This window comes from Sphaeramia orbicularis, chromosome 21 (assembly GCF_902148855.1).
Source record: "Sphaeramia orbicularis chromosome 21, fSphaOr1.1, whole genome shotgun sequence".
NCBI lineage: Eukaryota > Metazoa > Chordata > Actinopteri > Kurtiformes > Apogonidae > Sphaeramia > Sphaeramia orbicularis.
This window is the reverse complement of record NC_043977.1, coordinates 49,692,005-49,713,820: the sequence shown is the minus strand read 5'-3', so window position 1 is coordinate 49,713,820 and position 21,816 is coordinate 49,692,005. Positions and strand designations below refer to the sequence as shown.

Sequence of the window (21,816 nt, the reverse complement as noted above, 5' to 3'; positions counted from 1 at the left end):
AATGATTGTTATACTAAAATTTATTCTATTTCAAATTTAGTGAATTTCCCCTATGCACATTTATTCTTTAAAAAAAAAAAAAAAAGTCAAAAAGCACCTCAAGCTACAAAACATTTTAGAACATTTTTGGAAGTGTTTTTGAATGTTACTGTTTCCATAAATATTTGAAGTACAAAATTTCTAAATGTGTATTTAATCCCTTTCAGCACCAACACCAAGTGACCTTTGACTAAAGCAGCAGAATGAGAAGAGATGGAAGCTGTAAGACAAAACATTCACACTTAAAGAAAATCCATGATTAAATATCACCTTTAAACACAACTCTAAAGTAAATGAATGGGATATGATGCTGAGGTTTATTATTATTATTATTATTATTAGGCTTATGAAGTTAATATGGGATGTTATTATCTTTACTAAATTGCCTTTTGTTGATCCACAGTTCAGACTAAACTGTGGCAGTTCTGACCTTGTTTGGATGATTCCAAACAGATCTTTAGCACAGCTATTGATAAGACAAACTGTATAGAAAACAGAGGTAATTTTTACTTTTTTACTGTGGCTGTTAACAGAGCTTTAATGTAAACTATCAGCTGACGCAGCACATGAAGATTATAAGACACTGCTATTTTGCTGTGGATGAACTGCTATGAGTTTTAGGAAAACTTGACAAATCCATAATTCAAATGTATTTAAGCAATGATCTTTAGATTTTATTCATTGAGTGATACAGTCTGTGCAGACATCTAACTGGGCAAAATTTGTGTATACAACATTAGTTTGTACTGTAAATGTCTTTGAATAGTAAAAGCAAATAGCTTTGAGTGACTTAACCTGAAGTAACCTTTGTGCAGTTTGTGCAAGTTTTATTCCATGGCCATGCAAATGTTGAACATGTTGGATGCAGATGTGTTCAACATTAGCACGCACATGTTCATAATTGTTTTGAGAGTATAATAAGTAGTAGGTATGTGCTGAAATGAATGCAATTTACAGATAACCTCCACTGTGGTGGTGGACAGAGGCCAAATTATACAATTTGTGTCTCTGTTCAAATATATATGAGCCGAACTTGTCAGAAGAAAGACGTTCTGATTCTGCTGGGATGTTTATAAGCTCAAAGGTGTACAATTTGGAACTGGTTCCTATGTGGAAATTTACATCCACCCATTATCCACTGTTCATGTTGCAGGGGCTACAGCCTAAGCATTGAAGCCCAAACTTCCCTCTCCTTGCCCCCCTCGTCCAGTTCCTCGGGGGGACACTGAGGCATTCCCAGGCCACCTGAGAGATATAGTCCTTCTACTGTGTACTGCTTCTACCCCGGGGTCCCATGCTGGTTGGTCATGCATGACCAGATGCCCGAACCACCTCAGCTGGCTCCTCTGGATGTGAAGAAGCAGGTGCTGTACATTAGATGACTGAACTCCTCAACCTGTCTCTAAGAGAGAGGCTGGCCACTCTGAAACCCATTTCTGCTGCTTGTATCTGTGATCTTCTTCTTTCGGTCACTAACCACAGCTCATGATGTTAGGTGAAGGTAGTTGTGTAGATCAACTGGTAAACAGACCCCCTTCGCCACAACAAACTGGTACAGCATCTGCATCACTGCCAACACTGTACCGACCATCATTTTCCTTTTGAGTCTCCTACATCATTTTTGTCTTGTTACATTTTTCCTTCTTCCTTCTTCTTACGCCTTTGTGTCATTGTGGTGTCTTGCAACTGATGCTTCTTCTTATGTGACATGGCTTTGCTGAGGTCACATTTGGGAGACTCACTAAATTTTAATTAAGAAAATAACCTCCATACTCCTGTATATTTTGCTCTGAGAGCCATTTTGCATCCTGACCCTAAATATGGGAAGTGCGGCCCTATTTAATGTCTTTAAGGGGTGATGTAATACCTTCATCTCAATTATCACTTACCATTTAACCAAATCTTGCGAGTAATCCATTGTGTTTAATGTGAAAATAATGTTTCACTTTGGGTTTTTTTTTCACTATACCAATAGTTTAAATATGAAGCCAAGCTCTGCTTTTGTACTGCAAACATACTGTGTGTAAATGATAACCTTGAACAAAACTCCTGATCTTTGATAAAACAGCCTGATTGTTCGCTTCTCTGCGTCTTTTGTTTATTTGTTGTATGGTATATTTTCAGACTGCCACTATTGACAGATCAGTGGGATCAACAATCTAGGAACAGGTTGTTACTGCAAGACTGGAATAAACTGTTTTACCAACAACACAAGGTGAAGTAAGGTTACACTGTCATCCCTATTTAAAAAAATATGTATATACTGTATGTGCTTTACTTATTCAGTAGGTGAGACTTATTGGAAAATAATGTATATCAAATATATGTATACTGTATATGTACTTCTGCATCAAAACCTGATGCCATTTACTGTGTCCTGATAAAAAAACAAAACAAAACTCTGTTTTAGTTGTAAAGCTGGAGAATTCCCGAGGAGGAAATAAAACACTATGGCCATTTGGCTTCAGTGTCGCCACCTCAAAGCTTCAAAATTAGAATATGATTGCAAGCTGACCTCTAAATAGATGACATTCTGTGATGTCCTTTATAGAAAGGTGTGGTCCTGTGCCAGGGGACCATATTTCAGAGAAATGTGCATTACAGTCAGTGTCAAGAGACTTTTCTGATCATTTACACATATGATATTTGTCAATTCAGAACATAATGTTAAAAGTCAAGAAAGTCAGTTTGTTAGAAAATTATTTATCAGACTGTGAAAATGTAGAAATAGTAAGACACGAAAGTCACAGAGTTTCAGTCTGTAGATGTCTCTGCAGCTTCAATATGACCAGACTTTAGTGATTTCCAGTGTTTTCAAAGAACAAGATGACATATCATTAGCTTTACAGTCTAATTGCCTAAGTGATATTTTAGGCCAAATTGTGATATCTGGGTAACTTTACTCTTCTAACACTTAATTTTATGCAGATATCACAGTTTGGCTCAAAATATGACTTGTAGGCAATTACGCTATATGAGGCTAATGATATGCTGATTTAACAGGGTCAATATATTTTAATATATTATATATAATATATTTTGGTGTTGATATGAATCAAAAGGCATACGGTCCATTGAGCTGTTTTACACAAAACTAGATGTTTTTTGTTTTTTACTATCTTTACTATAAAAACTGCACATTTCATGACTTAGTATAGACTTAGACTTGTGAATAATTGGTGGCACAACCCAAACAGGATCAAAATATCATTTGTCTCTCGCCATTGACCCAGGTATTATTTTCCAGAGTCCCACAGTGGAGGGGGCAGGACTTCACCTCTTTACTGTCCACTGCTTGTTTATTGTTTAATTTATTAGTACCTGTGTTTTAAACCTGTATTCTTTCATGACATATGCTGCTGACTTATAAAAGGGATTTCAATCTCAATGGGACCATCTGGTTAGATAAAGGTTTAATAAAACAGATGAAGCGCCCCCTTGAGCCCAAGATATTTCTGCAGTTAATAGACTGGACCCACACACCCACTCACTGTATAAAAACTCCAATTTGCACTCTGTACATATCACATTGTAAATCCACTGTAAATCTCCACCCATTGCTGTCTTTGTCTCTAGTGGACTGTTTGTCTATATTGTGTCTAGGTCCACATGTTGTCTGGGTTCATGTCGAAACTGTATGTCGTGAGCAATGTAAAAACCGAAGCCAAATTCCTTGTATGTGTTCACGTACTCGGCCAATAAAGCTGATTCTGACTCAGTAGCTTTGAATGGATTTCCTCTTCTTTTTTCAAAAGTCAGACCAATTTCACTACCAGAGATCAGACTGTATTTTAAACAAAAATCATTTCACAAAAACTTCAAAAGGTAGAGAACTAGGGACGTTTATACAGTCAAATCAGCTCTGAGTTTTAAAATTCTACTCTATAGCACTCTTTTAGAAGAGCAAAAATGCCCCCTCCTATTACTGTTGGGCTGTAACAGCAGGTTGTGGATTATTTACATGGATTTATCATGTAAACTAAATGCTGGAATCAAGATGGCAGCTGATTTGTCCACAAACACAGAGGAAGGAGAACTATTCAATGAAATTGACCCCCCCAAAAAAGTGGGTTTAAAATTGCTTTTTCCACCTTTAAATTCCAAACACAATATTGTTAGCCTCATAGCATAAGCGCCTAAGTCATATTTTTGGCCAAATTGTAATATAAATAAACAAATAAATACATAAATAAAAAGATATGCAAAGCTCTGTTGCTGAAATAATTTCAAATTTAGTAATGACTGGTTTACACAATATGGAGAAGTAATGGGTGCTTTACAGCAAACGCCAAAGTGTGAACTACAGTACAGTAAATATCCCCAAAAACCAAGAGATGAACTTTGGAAAAGTTTTGAAAATAACATTAACCTTTAGCATTTTTGATGCTGCAGTGTTAGTCGTATGGAATGGAACAAAGGGCCACTGAGTGGAGTTACTTATTTGTCCTCTGCATTAAGAATGAAGAAACCTGCTTTTTTCTCAGTAGATGTAGAAAACACACCCCCTTCCCCAGCGATAGCCCCATGTAATGAAACTCAAGGCTGATAGAGACAAATGGTATTTGCACATTCCTCACTGGTTTGTTGTTGTTGAGTCTATAAAGAAAAAGTTGATAGTTGTTAAAGAACAGTTGTGGTCACAGAGGTATGGATGATGAATAACAGTACTTTATTAGGTTTTATACAAGTGACACCAAGGCAAATAAATCATATGTTCACTGTCATGTCTGCAGTTAAATTATAGTCAGAGAAACCAATAGGATAGAGAGGGAGAAAGTTCAGGATATTTTCTCCTCTGAGCAGACAGGACAGTTTTATGTCTTAGTTACCTTCACATACAGATTTACAAGCACATGGAACAAGAAAAGAAAGCAAAACAGACTGATGTGTGACAGGGATGAGCTTGGAACTGTGTGTTTTTGAATCCATTTTTGTTAGGATTTTACATGCTGCTTTAATTTTCTTTGTCAATCTTTGGCCAAAAGACCTGCTTCTAAAACTGCACAGAAATAAAAAGCTCACTTCAGATCAAAACATGAGGACAACATTTACAATTCCAAGGTCATCAGAATATAATGTCATGATTTGTTTCATTTAGACCCAAATTTCATGTCATATGGGATAAAATTTATGTCCAAGACATACTGAACAAAAATATAGACATGTAAAATATAATAAAACAAAACATACAGATTACATGGAATTGAAGACATTTTTTAAATCATACAAAAATATGCATGCAAGAGGAAGGATGAGAAAAAAAATTACACCAGGACATATTACATACATGATATGAATGATATAAATCTGATGTGGCATTCAAAAGCCCCTGGTCAGGAGTTTGATTTATGTGATTGGAGGATTACAAACTCAACGGCGCTCATTAACCTGCATGCAAAGGAGCTATTACTTTACATCCTGATTTCCCAAAGCTAAGTGGGACAGATGAGACAAGAATAGTCATGATTGGTTGTGAGAGGGTTAAATCCTCCTGTCAACACTGATCTGGTCCAGTCTTGGAGTTATTTATAGACACAGTATTTTCCCATTTTGTGCCAATAAGTGAAAACACATCCCTATTACAGCATAGGAGGAAAAGCTCTGGTCTTTCCTTTCCCTTTCTTTTCTTTTCGATCCGCTGATGTACGACTGAGCCTTTCACTAAAAACCACACACCGGTCAGAGCTGGAGTCAAAGCCTGGGATGAGACACTGTTCTGCAATAGCTTTCTTGAAACCACTGCCTTTGAAAATAAAAACTGGCTCACTGCTGTTGTAAATCACACTGCTTCTGATGGTCCAACATAGGACTAGTATAAATGTTGAACTGGGTGAAAGCTGGTGCTAGCAGCTATTTTGATAACCTATTATATGTTTCAGTCAGGCATCTGTGATGACAGACAGCATTGTTCCATATACTAATAATGTAAATGTGAGTGTATCTGATTGTTTCATCTGATTGGTTAAATGAAAAATCATGGCAAGTGTAAAGATTGTTCTCATTCATTGTATTTCACAATTTTATTTATCGCAAGACTCGTCAGGTTTGTGATGTGAATTACTCATTCAATGAAGAATCGATGGCTAACATTCTGGGTTTGTACTGACAGTAATGTGTGCAGTCAGAGTATTATAATCATTTTATATTATAGTAAGGGTTATGTTCCCACCTCTACAGGAACTCAAGGGCACCATTTCCATTTAACAGTTGTTGGTGGGATAACAGGTCAGCATCTGAGTTAACGCGTTCTAACACAAATGGGAAAACGAACCAAACTCAACAGTGCGGGTCTGAAAACCATCCACTACAGCACCAAGATCCACTACTGAAACAGTAAAAAAAAAAAAAAAAAAAGAAGAAAACATTGGTTTACAGTTTGATGATAAAATAAAAGGACCATTAGTGATGACAGAGGCTTTTGAATACCGCATACCTTCAAACAACAAAAACAAGAAATCCGAGACTTTGGGGGGGGGGGGGCAAAAACAAAAAAAAACAAAACACACACAACCACCATGACAAGGTGGAACCTGGGTATGATTGGCTCTGGCAGCTTTGAGCTACTGACAAACCCACTGTCAAATGTCCCAATCACATCAAACATCCCTCTGTCTAAGGCATCTGTGGACTTGACATTCACTCATGTGCAAGTATCTCTATTTCCTGGAGGAGATGATCACAGTAAACTGGACCACCTAAAGTGTATATATATCCCCCACACACATAGAATAAGCAGTCCTTAACACACACTCCTCTAAAAGCTATATACACCTGCATTTATGTACATTCATTAGCACAGGAGGTTGTGTAGATGGAAGAAGGTTTGCTGAACCTCATGAGAACAGTAACACGAAGGTCATTAACAACAATACTGAGTGTGTTGTGTGAAGTTCATTTCCCCAAAATACTGTTGCACTGTAGAAATTAAGAATGCATTATCTCTTCCATCTACAGTAGTTTTTTTAATGTTTTAAATTTTTCCTTTTTTTTTTAGTACCTTTACCTTAAGATATCTCCCTCGCGATAAAAAAATACATTTTCTGAACACATGTATACAGGATTTTACCTAAATTAATAAAATGTTGTCAAAGAATCTCAGCTGAAAGTCTACAAACACATTTGGTCTGTGTTCCAAATAAGACAAACTGGGCCATGTCCTGATATGATAAAATCCTAAAGCTGCAGACTAGGTGGACCTTGAACTGAAATGGTCTTTTTAGTTGCTGTATACAAGGTGAAGAATAAACTGACGATGTCATCAGCAGAGAAAAGACAAACATCTGACTAAAAGGAGAAGTCCACTGGATTATATATCTGATCACAGATTTTCTTTTGCCCAAGTTGGCACTTTTTCTGATGTTATGTCAAAGATATTAATGTACTGTGTTGGTTAATTTTTCGAACCATAATCTTAGAAATTGCTCTTTTTCTGTTAACACCAACCCGTCAAAAAGTCAAAAGCGTTATAACAGAACCAAAGTACGGCCAAAATGTATGTATTAGACTTCGTGTGAAAGAGAATGTCTTGGAGGTTCTGTGTTTAGCTTAAAGCCAAAACACAACTGAAACTCATATGTAGAGGCCTTGCAAATGTGTTTTGCAGTGCACTGCGATGGTTTTGGATAGCAGCCTGGATAAACAGTACTCTTATCTTAGACATAAAAGGTTGGATGAGGGCTGAACTGAGCATATGGGAGGCTGCAACTGGTGGATGCAACAATAAGCACACACCACTCCCCTCAGCTGACATCATATCCCTCACCTCGACAAACATGCACACCACTCACTCACCCCCACAAACACACACACACACACACACACACACACACATATACATCGCGCTGCAGCAGCCCACTGAGCCGTTGACTGTGAACCCAAGCAGATGCACAAAGACTGTCAAGACCTTTCACGTCTGTCCTGGGGTTTTTGGTTGGTTGTTTCGTTTACATAAGAGCATGACAAACACTGATGAGTGTTTCTGAAGAACTGTGTTGAATGGAACTACTGAGCAGGACATTTTACAGCTGAAAACACTAATGTCATCGTCTAAAATGACCTTAACTAAATCTTTGGCATTTCTGCACTCCAGTGTTCTGGTTCCTGTCAGCAGACAAAACTGATTTATGTGCATTCAGTTGGTGAAACAACCCAGCATTTAGCAGCCCAAACGACGGTCCACACACCGATAGTATAAGCTGAAGTCAAGGAAGGGGAACCGTCCCAGCACCTGGACTCCTGTCAAATAACTACTTGTGTGTGCATTCTATTGCTTTAAAGGCATTAAGAAAGGTCTACTTCAATAAAAATAAATGATAAATTTTAAGGTCTGAAACATGCATTATTTTTTTAAAAAAGTGCCCCCAATTAAGAGTCCCTTCTAATCTCATTTCCCAGACACCAACATTTGGGTCAGGATGTCTGTAGGCATGTCTTTGAGAACATCACCACCTACAGACAGATATAACAGGTGCTTGTATATTGTGCAGAGTAGCATGGTCACATAAAAGGATGCATTTGCAGTCAGGTCCTGGACTCTCAGACCATATAACCAGAGGTGGAGAAACTTCAATGGGAGCAACTGAAACAAGCCCTCAGTTTAGTGATTTGTCCTGCTAGGGGTCGGCGATATGACGAATGTCACTGTATCATGGTTTAGTCAATGTGGGTTTAGTCTATGTGGTTATGTTATGAAAACAGAGTACATACTGTCATGTAATTTTTGACTGACTTTGAGGATATTATTGTACTCCCCTTCTCATAAAGGCTTTTTGCACCGAATTTGTTCCCTGAACCAGTCCTGTGCAGGACTGCCATCTGACAAAGCACCTGTTTCTAGAGGTTTTGCATGGAATAATTCTAATCAAGGTTGTGTTTGTTTTTCACTTTCAGCCTAAGAAAACCTTAAGTTTATTTTAGTTTATCATTCATTATTGTGTTCAACCAGTTTGCTTGCTCCTTCGTGTGCTACTTTGTAGCTTTTCCTTAAAGTCATTAGATACGAAAACAGCAGGAAGCTCAGCAGTTACTGCACATTTTTCCCACTGAAACCTGAAATCTCTATCCTCTCTTCCCAACCTACAGAAAATGACACATCCACAGCAGGTTACACCTCAAGTCAAGGGCAACCTATCATAAATTTTTTTTTGCTCAAAATTAGATTTGCAAACCAGAACAGCACCTCTTCCATGTCAGTGGAGAAGGGGCAACAATAAGTCAAAGTAAGTTCAAGTGTAAATAGGACATTTTACAGAATACTGCATCATCGGCAGCATTAATGTGGCATCAGTGCTTCTGGACTAGCAAGTCTATTTAAATCCAGAGTGATTTAAGTCTGTCAGCACTAGAAATGATCAGTTAGTCTACTTCAGCCTCTGCTAACACTGAAGAAATCAAGCAGTGAAGGCTAAAAATATTTCAATAGGAACATCTTCACTTTAGAAATGGAGAGCAAGTCTGGCAGAGAACTCTCCAATGATGAGCTCAGAAAGACTGTGTGGAAACCTACACTTGTAAGATACAGTTAACTGATGTATTTTAACAGTGGAGAGCACTTTCTCTGTCTGTGTTGTTGGCTATATTTTCATGTGATTTGAAATGTATTTTAAGACAAATACCTGATGTTTTTGTTTCAACATTTCATGAAAATGTGATGTGTACTGAATGACACTTTCTTTAAGGTACTGTAAGACTGGCTTTATGTATCATAGGGTGTACATTCAGGTGTCATGTACTTCCTCCTTTGTTTTGATAAATCAAACTGTTCTTGTGACTAGGCCTGCTGTAATTATATAACAATGATCCAGTTTATGAATGTGTGAAATTGGACGAGTGCACTTTCATTGGTACTTGTCATTATTCATAACTTCTCTTTTTAATTTTTGCAACAGGATTGTACATTCATTTATATCAAATCTGTCCTGGGTAATTTTAGTTTTTTTTTTGCTTGTTTATTGTGTTCCCATGCTGATAGCTACCAAATGGCTCCTCTTCTCTTTATAGTACATCGGTATAAAAAATATATTGAAATTATCAAGAGGTGATTTTTTGGTCTATATCGCCCACTCCTAGGTTCAGCATATAGATTTTTAAAGGCATAACACCTGAAAAGTAGTTTAAGGTCCCTTTAGAGCTCATTTTAAAATGAGTACATGACTCATGATGTGAGCTGAGACGCTGCAGCACACAAACCAAGGCATTCACAGCTCTCCAATATGTTAAGTATATCCTCCAAAACTCTCACACACATATAGCCCTACCACTGTATTCATCACTGGACTACAGGGCACCCTCCAGCTCCATTTATGTGCTGATATAACTTGGGAGTTGGAGCTTCAGTGTGAGCTACAGTTATTCTTCAGAAGTAATCTCAACATCCGCAAACACGCAAATTAAAAATTCTACTTAAAATCAGCCATGAATTTTACAAGAAATATGTGATTAAGGAGTAGAAATAAAGAGAGAGCAGCTCATTCTGTACACTGTACATCACATCCTACACATGCTGAGGCAGCAAGCGGGCTGAAATTAACAGTTCATTTGGAATTCAGAGGAAAAGACAAACAATGAGGAGCTCATCCCATATTTTCCTCGTCACACATAAAAACAAAAACACTTCCCAGACTGTCCCCACAGTAACCGCTTCACAAGCAATAAATAATCCTCTACATAATTTATATAAATAGTCAACGGCGTGGCAGAAGGGGGGGCGTGGTGGGGAATAGGTGACGATCAGGTGAGGGTGGGGGTGTGTGTGTGTGTGGGGGGCAGGCTGATCTCCTTGGTTTGTTTTTTTAGTTGCACTCGCCGACCTTGTCCATCCTATAGACTACAGTGGTGGAGCTGTCCTGGTGCGACTCAGTAGGAGAAACCTTTTTCCAAAGAGGAGCTTTCAGAGCTAGCTCTTGTTGGAGACTCTCGTAATCCATGGGTCCGAAGGAGTGCTGCTGTTTCAATCGAACACGAATAGGACATTAGTCTCCTTCTGTGTGTGTATATGTTATGCGTTCTAGTATGTTTGGAAAAAAACACAGCCAAAGTTTGTTCATTATAGTAATTATGGACTAAACTCATTCATTTTTAAACAAATTTCAAATATTAAATACAAATTTGGGCCCTTGTACCTTTGCACATGTTCCAACAGGCTGTGGTTGAGGAGTGCTGTTGTGAGTACCCACATGTTCTCAGGTCTGGACACTTACTGAGTATTCAGTGTGACTAACAAAGTCATACTGAATGTGTAAAATGTTTTGCTACAACATACCATGGCAGGTGACAACAGTACAGTGTCTGAATGGGATGTGAACCCAAGTGGGCTTATCAGCAAAGACCCAATTTCCTGTGAGTAGACCAATATGTTTTTGCAGACAATAAAATTAGGCATATCTTAACTTATTTGACCTTATTTTAAGTGTTATGTACCTATATGTTTGGTTAGTGATGCTGTGACAAATTGTCAGCCTGAAGGACAGGACTAAAGATGAGCCCTTTATGTGATGGATGATATGCTCTTGTTTGTTATGTTGAAAAATAAGGCTCAGAGTGATAGAGGTACAAGTTGTCACATTGTTAAGGGACTACCAAAGTATTTTCCATCTGAATCAGGTGGACCTGAGTGTCTATGTGGAACCTCACGTGGTGATTTAATATTTTTTACTTTTTTGAGATGGCTGGGAAAATTCCCAAGAAAAAAATAAAATAACATAAAAATAATCTTTATAGATACAAGGGGGCCTTTGCACTAGTCCATACTAAAAATCAACTTTGGCTTTGTTTTTCTTAAACTACAGCTCTTGTTTACAGAGTAGCTAACATACAAAACAAGTTAAACAAAGCATGATTTAAGACATTACAAATGCCTGGAAACCCTTGCATCAACCCCAAATCTCTAACAATTTAAACAAACCAATTCTTAGAAAGTAAAAAGAAAAGGAGATACAACAGAGGATTGTCTTGAAAAGCACACTGAGATTTTTAAGTCTAAGTTAAATATTTTTTATATATTATATATATTGTTGCGATGCATATAAAAGTAAAGAACTCAGCATGTCATTGGCAAACAGAAAAGACAGCATTACATCTGAACTAGGGACTGAATAACACGTAACAGCAATTCTTGGAAAAGAAAATGTCTTGTTTGTGGCATATTCCCTCAAGACAAACTGCTGCATGTTCTTACCCTCTGGTCTCCTCCTTCTCTGCGAGGGTCATGCTTCTTGGCAAAGTGCCTCAGGTTGTCATAGTTATGGAAGTTAAAAAGCTCAACAAGGTCCTGTAATGAAAACAGAAGGTTGAATAAATGAATTAAATAGATAAATAAATAAATAAGTGAATAAACAAACAAGTCTACTCTTACTACACATATGACTTACACCTCAGTGAGATGAGCAACAATGAAAAAATACAGCATATCTATTAAAAGAGAAAAGGAAAAAATGCGAGCGGACCAGCAGCAGAGGTGGACTCTTGCACCCTGTCAAGCAGCTTTTAAAGAGATCTATATCTTGGTAATCATTCATCAAGTATCAAGTTGAGTCACTCTGAAAATATGTTATCCAAGTTGACTGAGTACCTCAAGGACAATATTGCACAATCTCCAATAATTTATAACCACAACTTCACGAGTCGTTATTCTTGTATACATAAACAAGAGAAAAGAAAACAGCTAATCATAATCTCTAATGATATTATTATTCTAAATTCATCAGTTAATCTTTCTGAAATTATCAAAAATGGTTAAAAATGAAAAATCTGTGCTACATTTTAGACTACACTGGGGAAATTGAGATCTAATCATGAGTTATCACTAAGGGCATGTGCTTTTATGTATGGAATGGTGTAGTTAATGATGTTACAAAGTGACTTTTTGCAGTGAAGCTGTAGGTTGCACCTATCTGAATCCCCCACTCACTCTCCTCTATGGTGGCCACAAAGGAATGGAAAAAGTCCACTGTTAGAGCCGGTGTTTGTTTTGTCCATTGCAGCACTATTAACTCTCGTCCACACTCAATTTAGTTAATGGCCATGCATCTTAACATTGTGACAGAAACAGTTGAAAAGACAGGAAGTCCACTTTGAGTGACCACAGAAATGAGATTCACCTAAATATTAACATTTGGACATTTAAGACTGTCCACTTGTAATCAGATCATGAAACGCACATCTTAAAACCAGATCTGAATAGGGCCGTTAATGAACCCTGCCTCTGCTCTGCACATGTACTGTGTATTCTTTACATGTACAGGCTGCAGACACTCATCTGATCAGATGATAGAACTTATATGTACCGTGCAGAACTGTATTCCTCTGACTGAGTTTCCCAACTTGTCCAGTGGAGGCGACCAGCACATGATACCCATCACGTTGGGTACAACCAGCAGGATACCGCCTGATACTCCAGACTTGGCTGGTAAGCCAACCTGCATCACAGAAAACAGACGTGTTACATAATCTAGTATCTGCTGTGTGTATCTGCAGGACTGAGATGAAAAAGAAAGCCAAAGCAAAAAGTAACTCAAGACAGTTTTCAGTAATAAAATGGTATTGAAGCAGTATACAATCTGATTCTTCTTCCATATAATGTTAATGTCTTCATTGTTTTGGCTGCAGGTTATTCAGTAAAAATATCAAGCAACAAGCAGCTGATCATTTTAGCAGACTTTACTTTCTCTTTAGTGCATACCACAAAGATATAACTAGTAGCAACACCTGTTCTTTCAAACAACACAATGAACAAAAAACACATTCTCACTTTAAATGCTTCAACAAAATACAAGTGTGGTTCATTGTAAGACGTTTAGATATTTGAGCTATTGACGACGTTCATGCTTCATCTGTCTACATTCATCTTCCACCAGGAAGTGTCTCGTTATAACGTGTCATGTAACACACTTTACACCTCAGCACAGACAGACAATACTTGTCAGCTCTGTCACACACACTGGAGGTGTTTTGACTCATGTCAGTACTGTAGAAACATACAGTGTAAGTATTTGTTTTATTGTAATTTGAACAAGGGCTGGATATCAGTACCAACACCTTGGCTTTGATTCAGGTTCCTGGTAAATACTTTTCAATATCAATTTTGTAAAATCCATTTTAGCAAAAAGAAAACTACATTGGAGATTACGGTACAAATATTTATTTTTCAGCTCCTTAGCATTTATACGCACTAAGCAGTTTACAACATACGTAAAAATGATACTTTCATTCTCCATCTTTCTGCTCTTTAATTTTATGTTTCAGCACTGGGCATTCTTCCAGTCTTTAAAGTTTACAACACAAAAAAATAAACCGGTTTACTACAACTTGACATCTATCGAAACTGTACCATCATCAATGAAAATTAATGATGACTATGTGTGACAGTATGCACGCATACTGACTGAACAATATGCAGTGCATCATTTCTTTATGTTGATAACAGAATTGTCTAGGTCTGGGAGATACAGCCAGTAATGTTGGGTATAATGTTGGGTATGACTAAAAATGTTCAGTACATGTCCTGATGCTAATGCCTTAGCTTCAATATTGGGTCTAGGACAATCGTTTTTACAAAGCCAATTTTACATTTCAACAAAAAGAAAAATACATGGCGGTAAATACGTAGTTTAATTTTTTCTATCACAAAAACATTTGTACCCATTATGACCACTACTCTGATAGTTTAAGTTAAATCACATTGTAGTATCTGTGCCATTCATGTTTCTTGAACTTTCCACTCAAAGCAGTTTTACAACATAAAAGAACACATTTACAACAACATGAAGTTATCTGTAAACAAAATATCCTTCTCATAAATATAGGTAATGAAATTTGGTATCAAAGGACAAGAAATTTTTCAATCCATGATGGCATCTTAATAACATACTGTAGTCAGTGTCATGATTATGTGAACCCAAGTTAGTCAGTAACAATTATTATTGCAAAACAAAACACTGAAATTTTAGTTTTAGCTGAGAACGTAAATACAAGAAATCCTAAAGACCAAGAATTTATGAGGGGAAAATAATATAATTATTGTTTAATTGGCCACCCCTGGTGGTAGGTGGTGTTAATGCACCTTAAATGCTAAATACAAGGACAGAACTGCATTGTGCAATGTAGCATGCCATGCAGATAGTTCAAGACAGCTGAGCTCATTATCATTTTAGCGCCAACTCCAAGCACCATCAAAACTTTGTTGCTCTACCAAAAGGGCATGGCATCATGGGTTGTTTTTAGCATTAATGCTGATTGGCTACTGAGTGGTCTTTAGTGCATATATAGTGACTTTTCAGAGCAGTGGTTCATGACTCCATTTTAACATCACACATTTCTGGCGACCCCAGACGTTCAAAATGGACACTTTTTTTTTTGCTCAAAATCAGTTGGTTTTTGATCATGTAAGAGTTTGCTATACTAAGTTGCAAGTATATGTTAATTTTAGATGACATTTAGGCTATATAATGTATATTATTATGGACGGAGGCAGAAAAACCAGGTGGAGATTACTGCACAAAGTGAGAATTTTATTTTCCTTGGTCAGGATATGTACAGTCAGTCCAGCTTGTATTTACAAGGCTGACAATTAATACTGAACAAACAATTACTCAAACTATGAATTATGAAAGAGCTGCAGCATCTTAAACCAGCCACAATGAACATTTGAAAGATAAACAGTAGCACAGTGCTTCAGTTTCAGCTTCAGACTTTGTCATTTCTTTTATGTATTGTGATTGTCTCTCTCAACTCAACATATATTTTTATTAGTAAGTTTTTATTTTTATAAATTACAAGAAATTTCAGTCGAACCCGTTTGAATTCCAGGCGAGCCCACATGGGGTCCCGACCCCAAGGTTGAAAAACACTGTTTTAGAGTCTGCCAGCACTAAAAGTTTTAATTCAGTTAATGAAAATTAAAAGGTTGTTCAGTAATACTGATTTTACACTTTTACTGAAGCAATGATACAAAACCCAACATTAGAGATCTTTCATATGTTTGAAAGCATTTTCAGCTCATTTATCTTAAATTTTAAGGGGATAAATTAGATTATGGTGTCAAGGTAAACTATGTGTTCATGCAACATTACATCAGTTAATAACAATCATCATCAGCATAACATCGGCTTCCTGAGAAAACCTGTTAAGTGACATTTTTGGTTGGGAATAAAAACCTGCTATCTCCCCTATCATAGCTTCAAATTTCAGTCTCCTGTGAAAGTTGTTTACATTACATCATAAGTACCAACATTAAAGGAACAGATTTTTTTTTTGTCATATTTCATAGTTTCCTGTTACATAAACAGTTTTTTGTTCCTCCTGTAAAATGTGCCAAAGTCACATAGCAGGTTTTATCAGGAAGCGGATGATAATGAGACTTTGGTATGCATCAGCCTGTTCTATGACTTCTGGCTCACATTAGGTTTTGAAATTCAGTCCCAAATATTTCTTTTTGTAATTTATAGTATCTACGTACAGACATTTGATATCTAGCCCTACACATGCACAAAATTGCTGCACTGAGTCATAAGGTCCTGTATATTATTAGTGAGAGGTGAGAGCTGTATATGAGATGTTACAGTTTGAGCTGAAGTTACTGCATAGTCCATAAATATCAAGTGCAAATACGTGCCTCAGTGGAAACTCTAGTCTGACTGCTTTGCATATCTGTTTAGACTGACGTTGCACCAGCTACATGTAACTGCAAAAGGTGTCCAACCAGAATGCAGAGAGACCAGGGTCAAATGTACTCACGTGGAAGGCGAACTGTCCTGAAAAGTCGTACATGCCACAGGAGTGCATGAGGCTCAGGGTGTTCCTCACCGCCTCTGGGCTCAAAACACGCTCGCCCGTGATTGGGCAGATACCACCATTAGCCAGGGTTGCTGCCATGACACTAGCACTCTCACAGGTCACTTCAATGGAGCATAACTGCATATTTACACACACAAAAACACACACACACACAAAGATAAAATCTATCACTTGAAAGTGATACAGGTAAAAAAAACCAAGGCACATTTCACAGCTTGTGGGTAACATAGAGGTCAGGAAAAGGAGAGCATGATTACAATATCAACCTGATAGAGGCCTTTTTGCCATTTTAGGTGTCCTATCAACAGATTTAAACTTGTTGACTTTTATAGCCTTGTTTTTTATTCTACTCCAAGGGTAAAATGGTTTTTCAGTTTAAGGTGTATTTTTTCCATCGCAGTACCAGAAGTGGTCACTGAGAGGTTGGAATGTTTCCAGATCTCTTAACACAGCCATTGGATGATGATGCTGCCACTATTGTGAGTCTGGCTAATCTCTCCTGACAAAAATCACTCAAGTCCTGAAAGATGGAATGCTACATTTGGTTTCATACAAAGGTTTGTGACAATAAAATCCTCTAACTCGATTTAGTCTCCATCTGCTCAGACAAAAAACATTATGTATTATGTCTAATCCTAGAATTCAGCACTCTGCATAACATATGAAATGATTTAATTTGTTTTGGAAGAATGCAGGTCATCCCTCCTGTAAAGGAATGAATAGCATTTTTTATACCTATGAAGGCATGGAGGCTTTTAGTGAAAAAACACCGAATCCTCTACATTATGATAAAGAAGGTATTTATAGTCTGAGGGAAAATAAGATAGAGTGTGGCAGAATAAGAAAATAGGCAGAAAACAAACTTTTCTGTGATCTCTGACCCGTAGGGATTAAATCACAAGCAGATCAACGACAAAAGCAAAAGGTGACAGAAAAGCATGAAAAAAACACTAGAAAAGCACTCGGAAAGCGCAGACCTCCACCTAGGCAGATCAGTCTGTTCCCCCTGATCACCACCAAAATTTAATCATTTGTTACTTGTGCCAGTATCAACATTTCCTGAAATTTTTAACCAAATCTGTCCATAACTTTTTGAGTTATCTTGCACACGGACAGACAGACAAATCAACGCTGGCAAGAACATAACCTCCTTGGTGGAGGTAATGAATGAAAACAGAACTCTGACACAGGAGGAGAAACCAAATGAATCTCTGCTGGACTCACTTGAAAGTAGAAGTCGAGTACAGATGTCATGTCGGTGCCTTCGGGGAAACACTACAGACGGACACACACAACAGATCCAAATATAATCATTCATCAGCTACATTCCAATGATAAGTATTTGCCTTAAAAAAAAAACCAATAATTAAATAAGTAGGTCAATTAAAATGTAGGCTCATTATAATCAGCTATGAAGGATAAATATACTGGCAAGAGATAATTAAAGTAAAAATGTGCTTAGTACAGCAGAAAAACCTTAACAGAGAGATAACACAAACAATACAAACACAGATATGATAGCATTATGACTCATCCTAGGTCAAACCTTTTTTTCTTTCAGGTAGTAACCGATGGCAAAGTTCCTGTCACCTGATTCACGCTCGGACTGGAATCTGTCAACATGGAGAGAACAAACCTGTTACACAGAGGAAGGAAAACACTGTGTGTGTTGGAATTCCATTACCCTGCCCTGCATGTGTACAGTACAACCACAGTTCTCATGCCACCATGTGACGATGCTGCAATATGAGCCCCAGTATTTTTTCTTTTTCTGAAAACGTGTGAGCTCACCAGAAATCATGTAAATGTAAGTGACCTTTAAAATATGAATACCATGGTTGTTCTTTCTACTTACACTCTTTTTCACAGTTTCTAATTAGACTGTTCCTAAGGAAATTCTTGAGGAGATCTTTAACATACTTTTACTCTTCTCTCCACTGTAAGAACTCTAATTAAAACACTACCTACTGTGCCAAGAAATCATTTATATTTAGCAGCAGCTATAAGCAGCAATAACAGAAATGGCACTGGAAAACTAATCTCATGTTTGATGTTCAGGCTTGTGCACTATGTGCTTATCAGAGTCGTGTTTGTACAGATACAAGTCGACAAGATCAGGGGAACAAATAGCAGGAAAAACAGGTACAACACCATCACAAAGCATAGTCAGAAGGCTTCTGTCACTGTGCACACTGCCATTGCTCCTCTAAAGACTTCATATAGTCACTGTTAACACACACAGATGGTTTTAATGCCTTAACCTAAAGTCACACTCAGGGTCCGCTGATGTGAACTCCATCAAAAAATAGGAAACTGGTAATTACAAAAAGCCTAAGTTCACATTCCCAGTTTTCATGTTCAGTTCAGATTTGCTGCTCACGTCTGGTTTTAGTTCTTTGGCTGTTTACATAATTGTTTTTAAAAGAGGCCAATATCAGATGCCAGTGTGAATCAACTAATCATGGTCCGGATCTGACCTTCATGTGCAAAACAAGAACAATGAAAAACAGGGGCCTATGTCACAGAGCATGACTAAGCAAGACTTTTCAAGGCTGTAAGAATCAGTCAAAAGGCATATTAACTCAATGGAATAAACAATTGTTATTGTTTTGATCTACTCCTGTATTATGATGTTGACAATAATCATTTCTTGTAAGAAATATGCAGCTGATCTCAGCATGCCCATATTTGTGATTGATCACTTGATATTACCTCCATCTATTGTATGTTAACATGCTCAAAACCAGAAACCCTGGACTGACATAGTGAGTTGATGACAACCTTCATGATACCATTTAGCATGACTGTCCATTACTTAACTTGACCAAACCAAACATTCAGAGATCCTGTGTCTTTTGGTCTTGTTTCCTGATAAAAGCCTGAGAGTCCACATAAACTGTGCTGTCCAGTGTCATGAAAACAGCCCTCAGATTCCCGAGTCTCACATGACATTGGCTCAAAAGTCAGTTTTTTGGAAACATGCATGCGCATCAGCCATGCATCTAGACAACTCACAGTGGAAATACCTTAACACAAATTTGCATTACAACAAAAAATATCTTATAGATATCTTAACTGTCTGTGAAATCTGCCCATGGGAAAAAGCCAGTAGTGTGGGGATTCATTAAGACCTAATTAAAAGCACCAACTATCAAGAGTAGGATGCCTTAAAATTCCAACTCAAAGAAAACAGTCAGATGAGAGTGACTTACGTGGCATTGCTGAAACCCACATACTCATTTCCCGCCATCATTTTCAGAAAGTTCATGACCTAAGGGAAAAGCAGTAGTGTTTAGAGCAACAAAGTAAACAAAAAAGATCAAAACCCACACATACTAGACACAACTTTACATTAGCTGTATCTCACATCCATACTAAACACCATACTAGAGACCTCTCATACCCATTTCCACCAACAGGAAACTGGTGGTAGTTCTGGCCTGCTGTTAGTCTGACTTTGGAGTCAGTTCAATGTTAAGATGTTCTAACAACCCGTTTGTTATTACACTTACAAAAAAGGAAGTTTTTGGAAATGTACAATGATACTAGTTGCTAGCTATGTGTTAATAAAAAAGTAGATAGCTAGCTAGTTTCTGAAAAAGCTGGACAGGCACATACCAACAACATCACCAGTGGCCAGCATTCAGGACACTGTGCCAAGAACCACTTTACCTCTTATTATTATGATTATTAGTATTATTTTTGTTAAATTAGTGTTATGTTATAGCCTTTCATGAGCCCCTGCTGCATTGACGTCATCTGCAAATTGAGGCACTGGTTTTGTTTGTTTTTGTAATGGTCCTTGCAAAATATTGGTTGATCTTGTTAGTGACCTATAACCCGTGATATTAAGTGGTTCTTGGTTGTTAGTGTGGGTCTGTAACTAATTCTCTCCTTATAGCCAGTTGTTTGTCTCTGGCTGCAGAGAAAAGAACAGTTTTGACCAGGATCTGGAATTGCCACGGTGGGAGAGGGTATCGTTCTATCTTGTATTAGCTGTTACAATACTTGAATTAATGCTTTCCATTTGGGCCAGCTTCTTTTTTTATGCAATGCTTTGTGGTAAAAAGTGCCTAACAACAGTCTAAATAAATTTTCTAGTTTGCAGACTGACATCTAAAACCATCTAAAATCAATGGCTACTGCCACAGTACTGAGGCACAATATATCGGTTTGTCTATTGCCACAGACCAACCAAATGTTAGCATTTGTATTACAGCCAATCATGGATACTGTTCCATGAACTCATTAGCCTCTTGTTGCCAAAGTACTGTGGTGATATATAGCGTACATTTCAGTGCATTCTTTTGTGTATTTTGCTATCACAGTACTGTGGCAATTGATGGAAGAAACGACAAATTGGTGATAGTATATAGTAGAGAATACAAATTATTGTTCTAAATACTCTATCTTGTTCTATGGTGTTCTTTGCTCTGGAGGCTGGAGAAGGTGGGCGGAGCTACATGTTAGATGCAGCAGTGTGCTGTGTGACTTCTCAGGTCTGTGTCAGTTGACTGCTGTGGTCCTGTGGAATTCCGTACAATGAACGCTGTCCCAGTGGGAGATTTATATCAATGTCAGATTTACCAGGATGTAAGTTACCATTCTAGACATGATATAATATAATTCTAATTCTAGACATGATATAATGAGGGCGCTGATTGGCTCTGTGGTAACAGACAAATCGATATTTCATGCCACAGTACTGTGCCAGTAGCCACTTCCCTAAAATAATGTGTTCATGTTCCATTTCCATCCTGAACACAGACTGAAAAACTGGTACATACTAACTGAACTCACTAAACGACCTGTTAACCTCCATAAGTTAATAATTACTAATATAGTTTATGTTGTGTTTTAGCTTTATGTTAAACTTGAAGATCCAATTTAAACTAAGTGTAATACATTACACTTTAACAGTCACTATAGGCCTAACTATGGAAAGCATGGATGCCAAAAGCTTTGTAGTAGAACATGTTGTCCCTG

At 37.5% G+C, this 21,816-nt stretch overlaps 1 protein-coding gene across 3 annotated transcripts in view; it reads right to left on the bottom strand.

The window, feature by feature from the left end:
* Window positions 1-21,816, bottom strand: part of glsb (glutaminase b) — a 59,943-nt gene that overhangs the window by 9,369 nt on the left and 28,758 nt on the right. The window contains exons 9-15 of one of the 3 annotated variants that reach the window (XM_030124449.1): window positions 20,043-20,101; window positions 18,377-18,443; window positions 18,055-18,105; window positions 16,771-16,947; window positions 13,323-13,454; window positions 12,215-12,307; window positions 4,686-10,979 (exon numbers count right to left, since the gene is read on the bottom strand). In XM_030124449.1, the coding sequence (XP_029980309.1) occupies window positions 10,830-10,979; window positions 12,215-12,307; window positions 13,323-13,454; window positions 16,771-16,947; window positions 18,055-18,105; window positions 18,377-18,443; window positions 20,043-20,101 (729 nt within the window). In that variant the 3' untranslated portion in view covers window positions 4,686-10,829. Of the gene's footprint in view, window positions 1-4,685; window positions 10,983-12,214; window positions 12,308-13,322; window positions 13,455-16,770; window positions 16,948-18,054; window positions 18,106-18,376; window positions 18,444-20,042; window positions 20,102-21,816 lie in introns of those variants that run through there. The other 2 variants (XM_030124447.1, XM_030124446.1) reach the window with 2 other exon arrangements.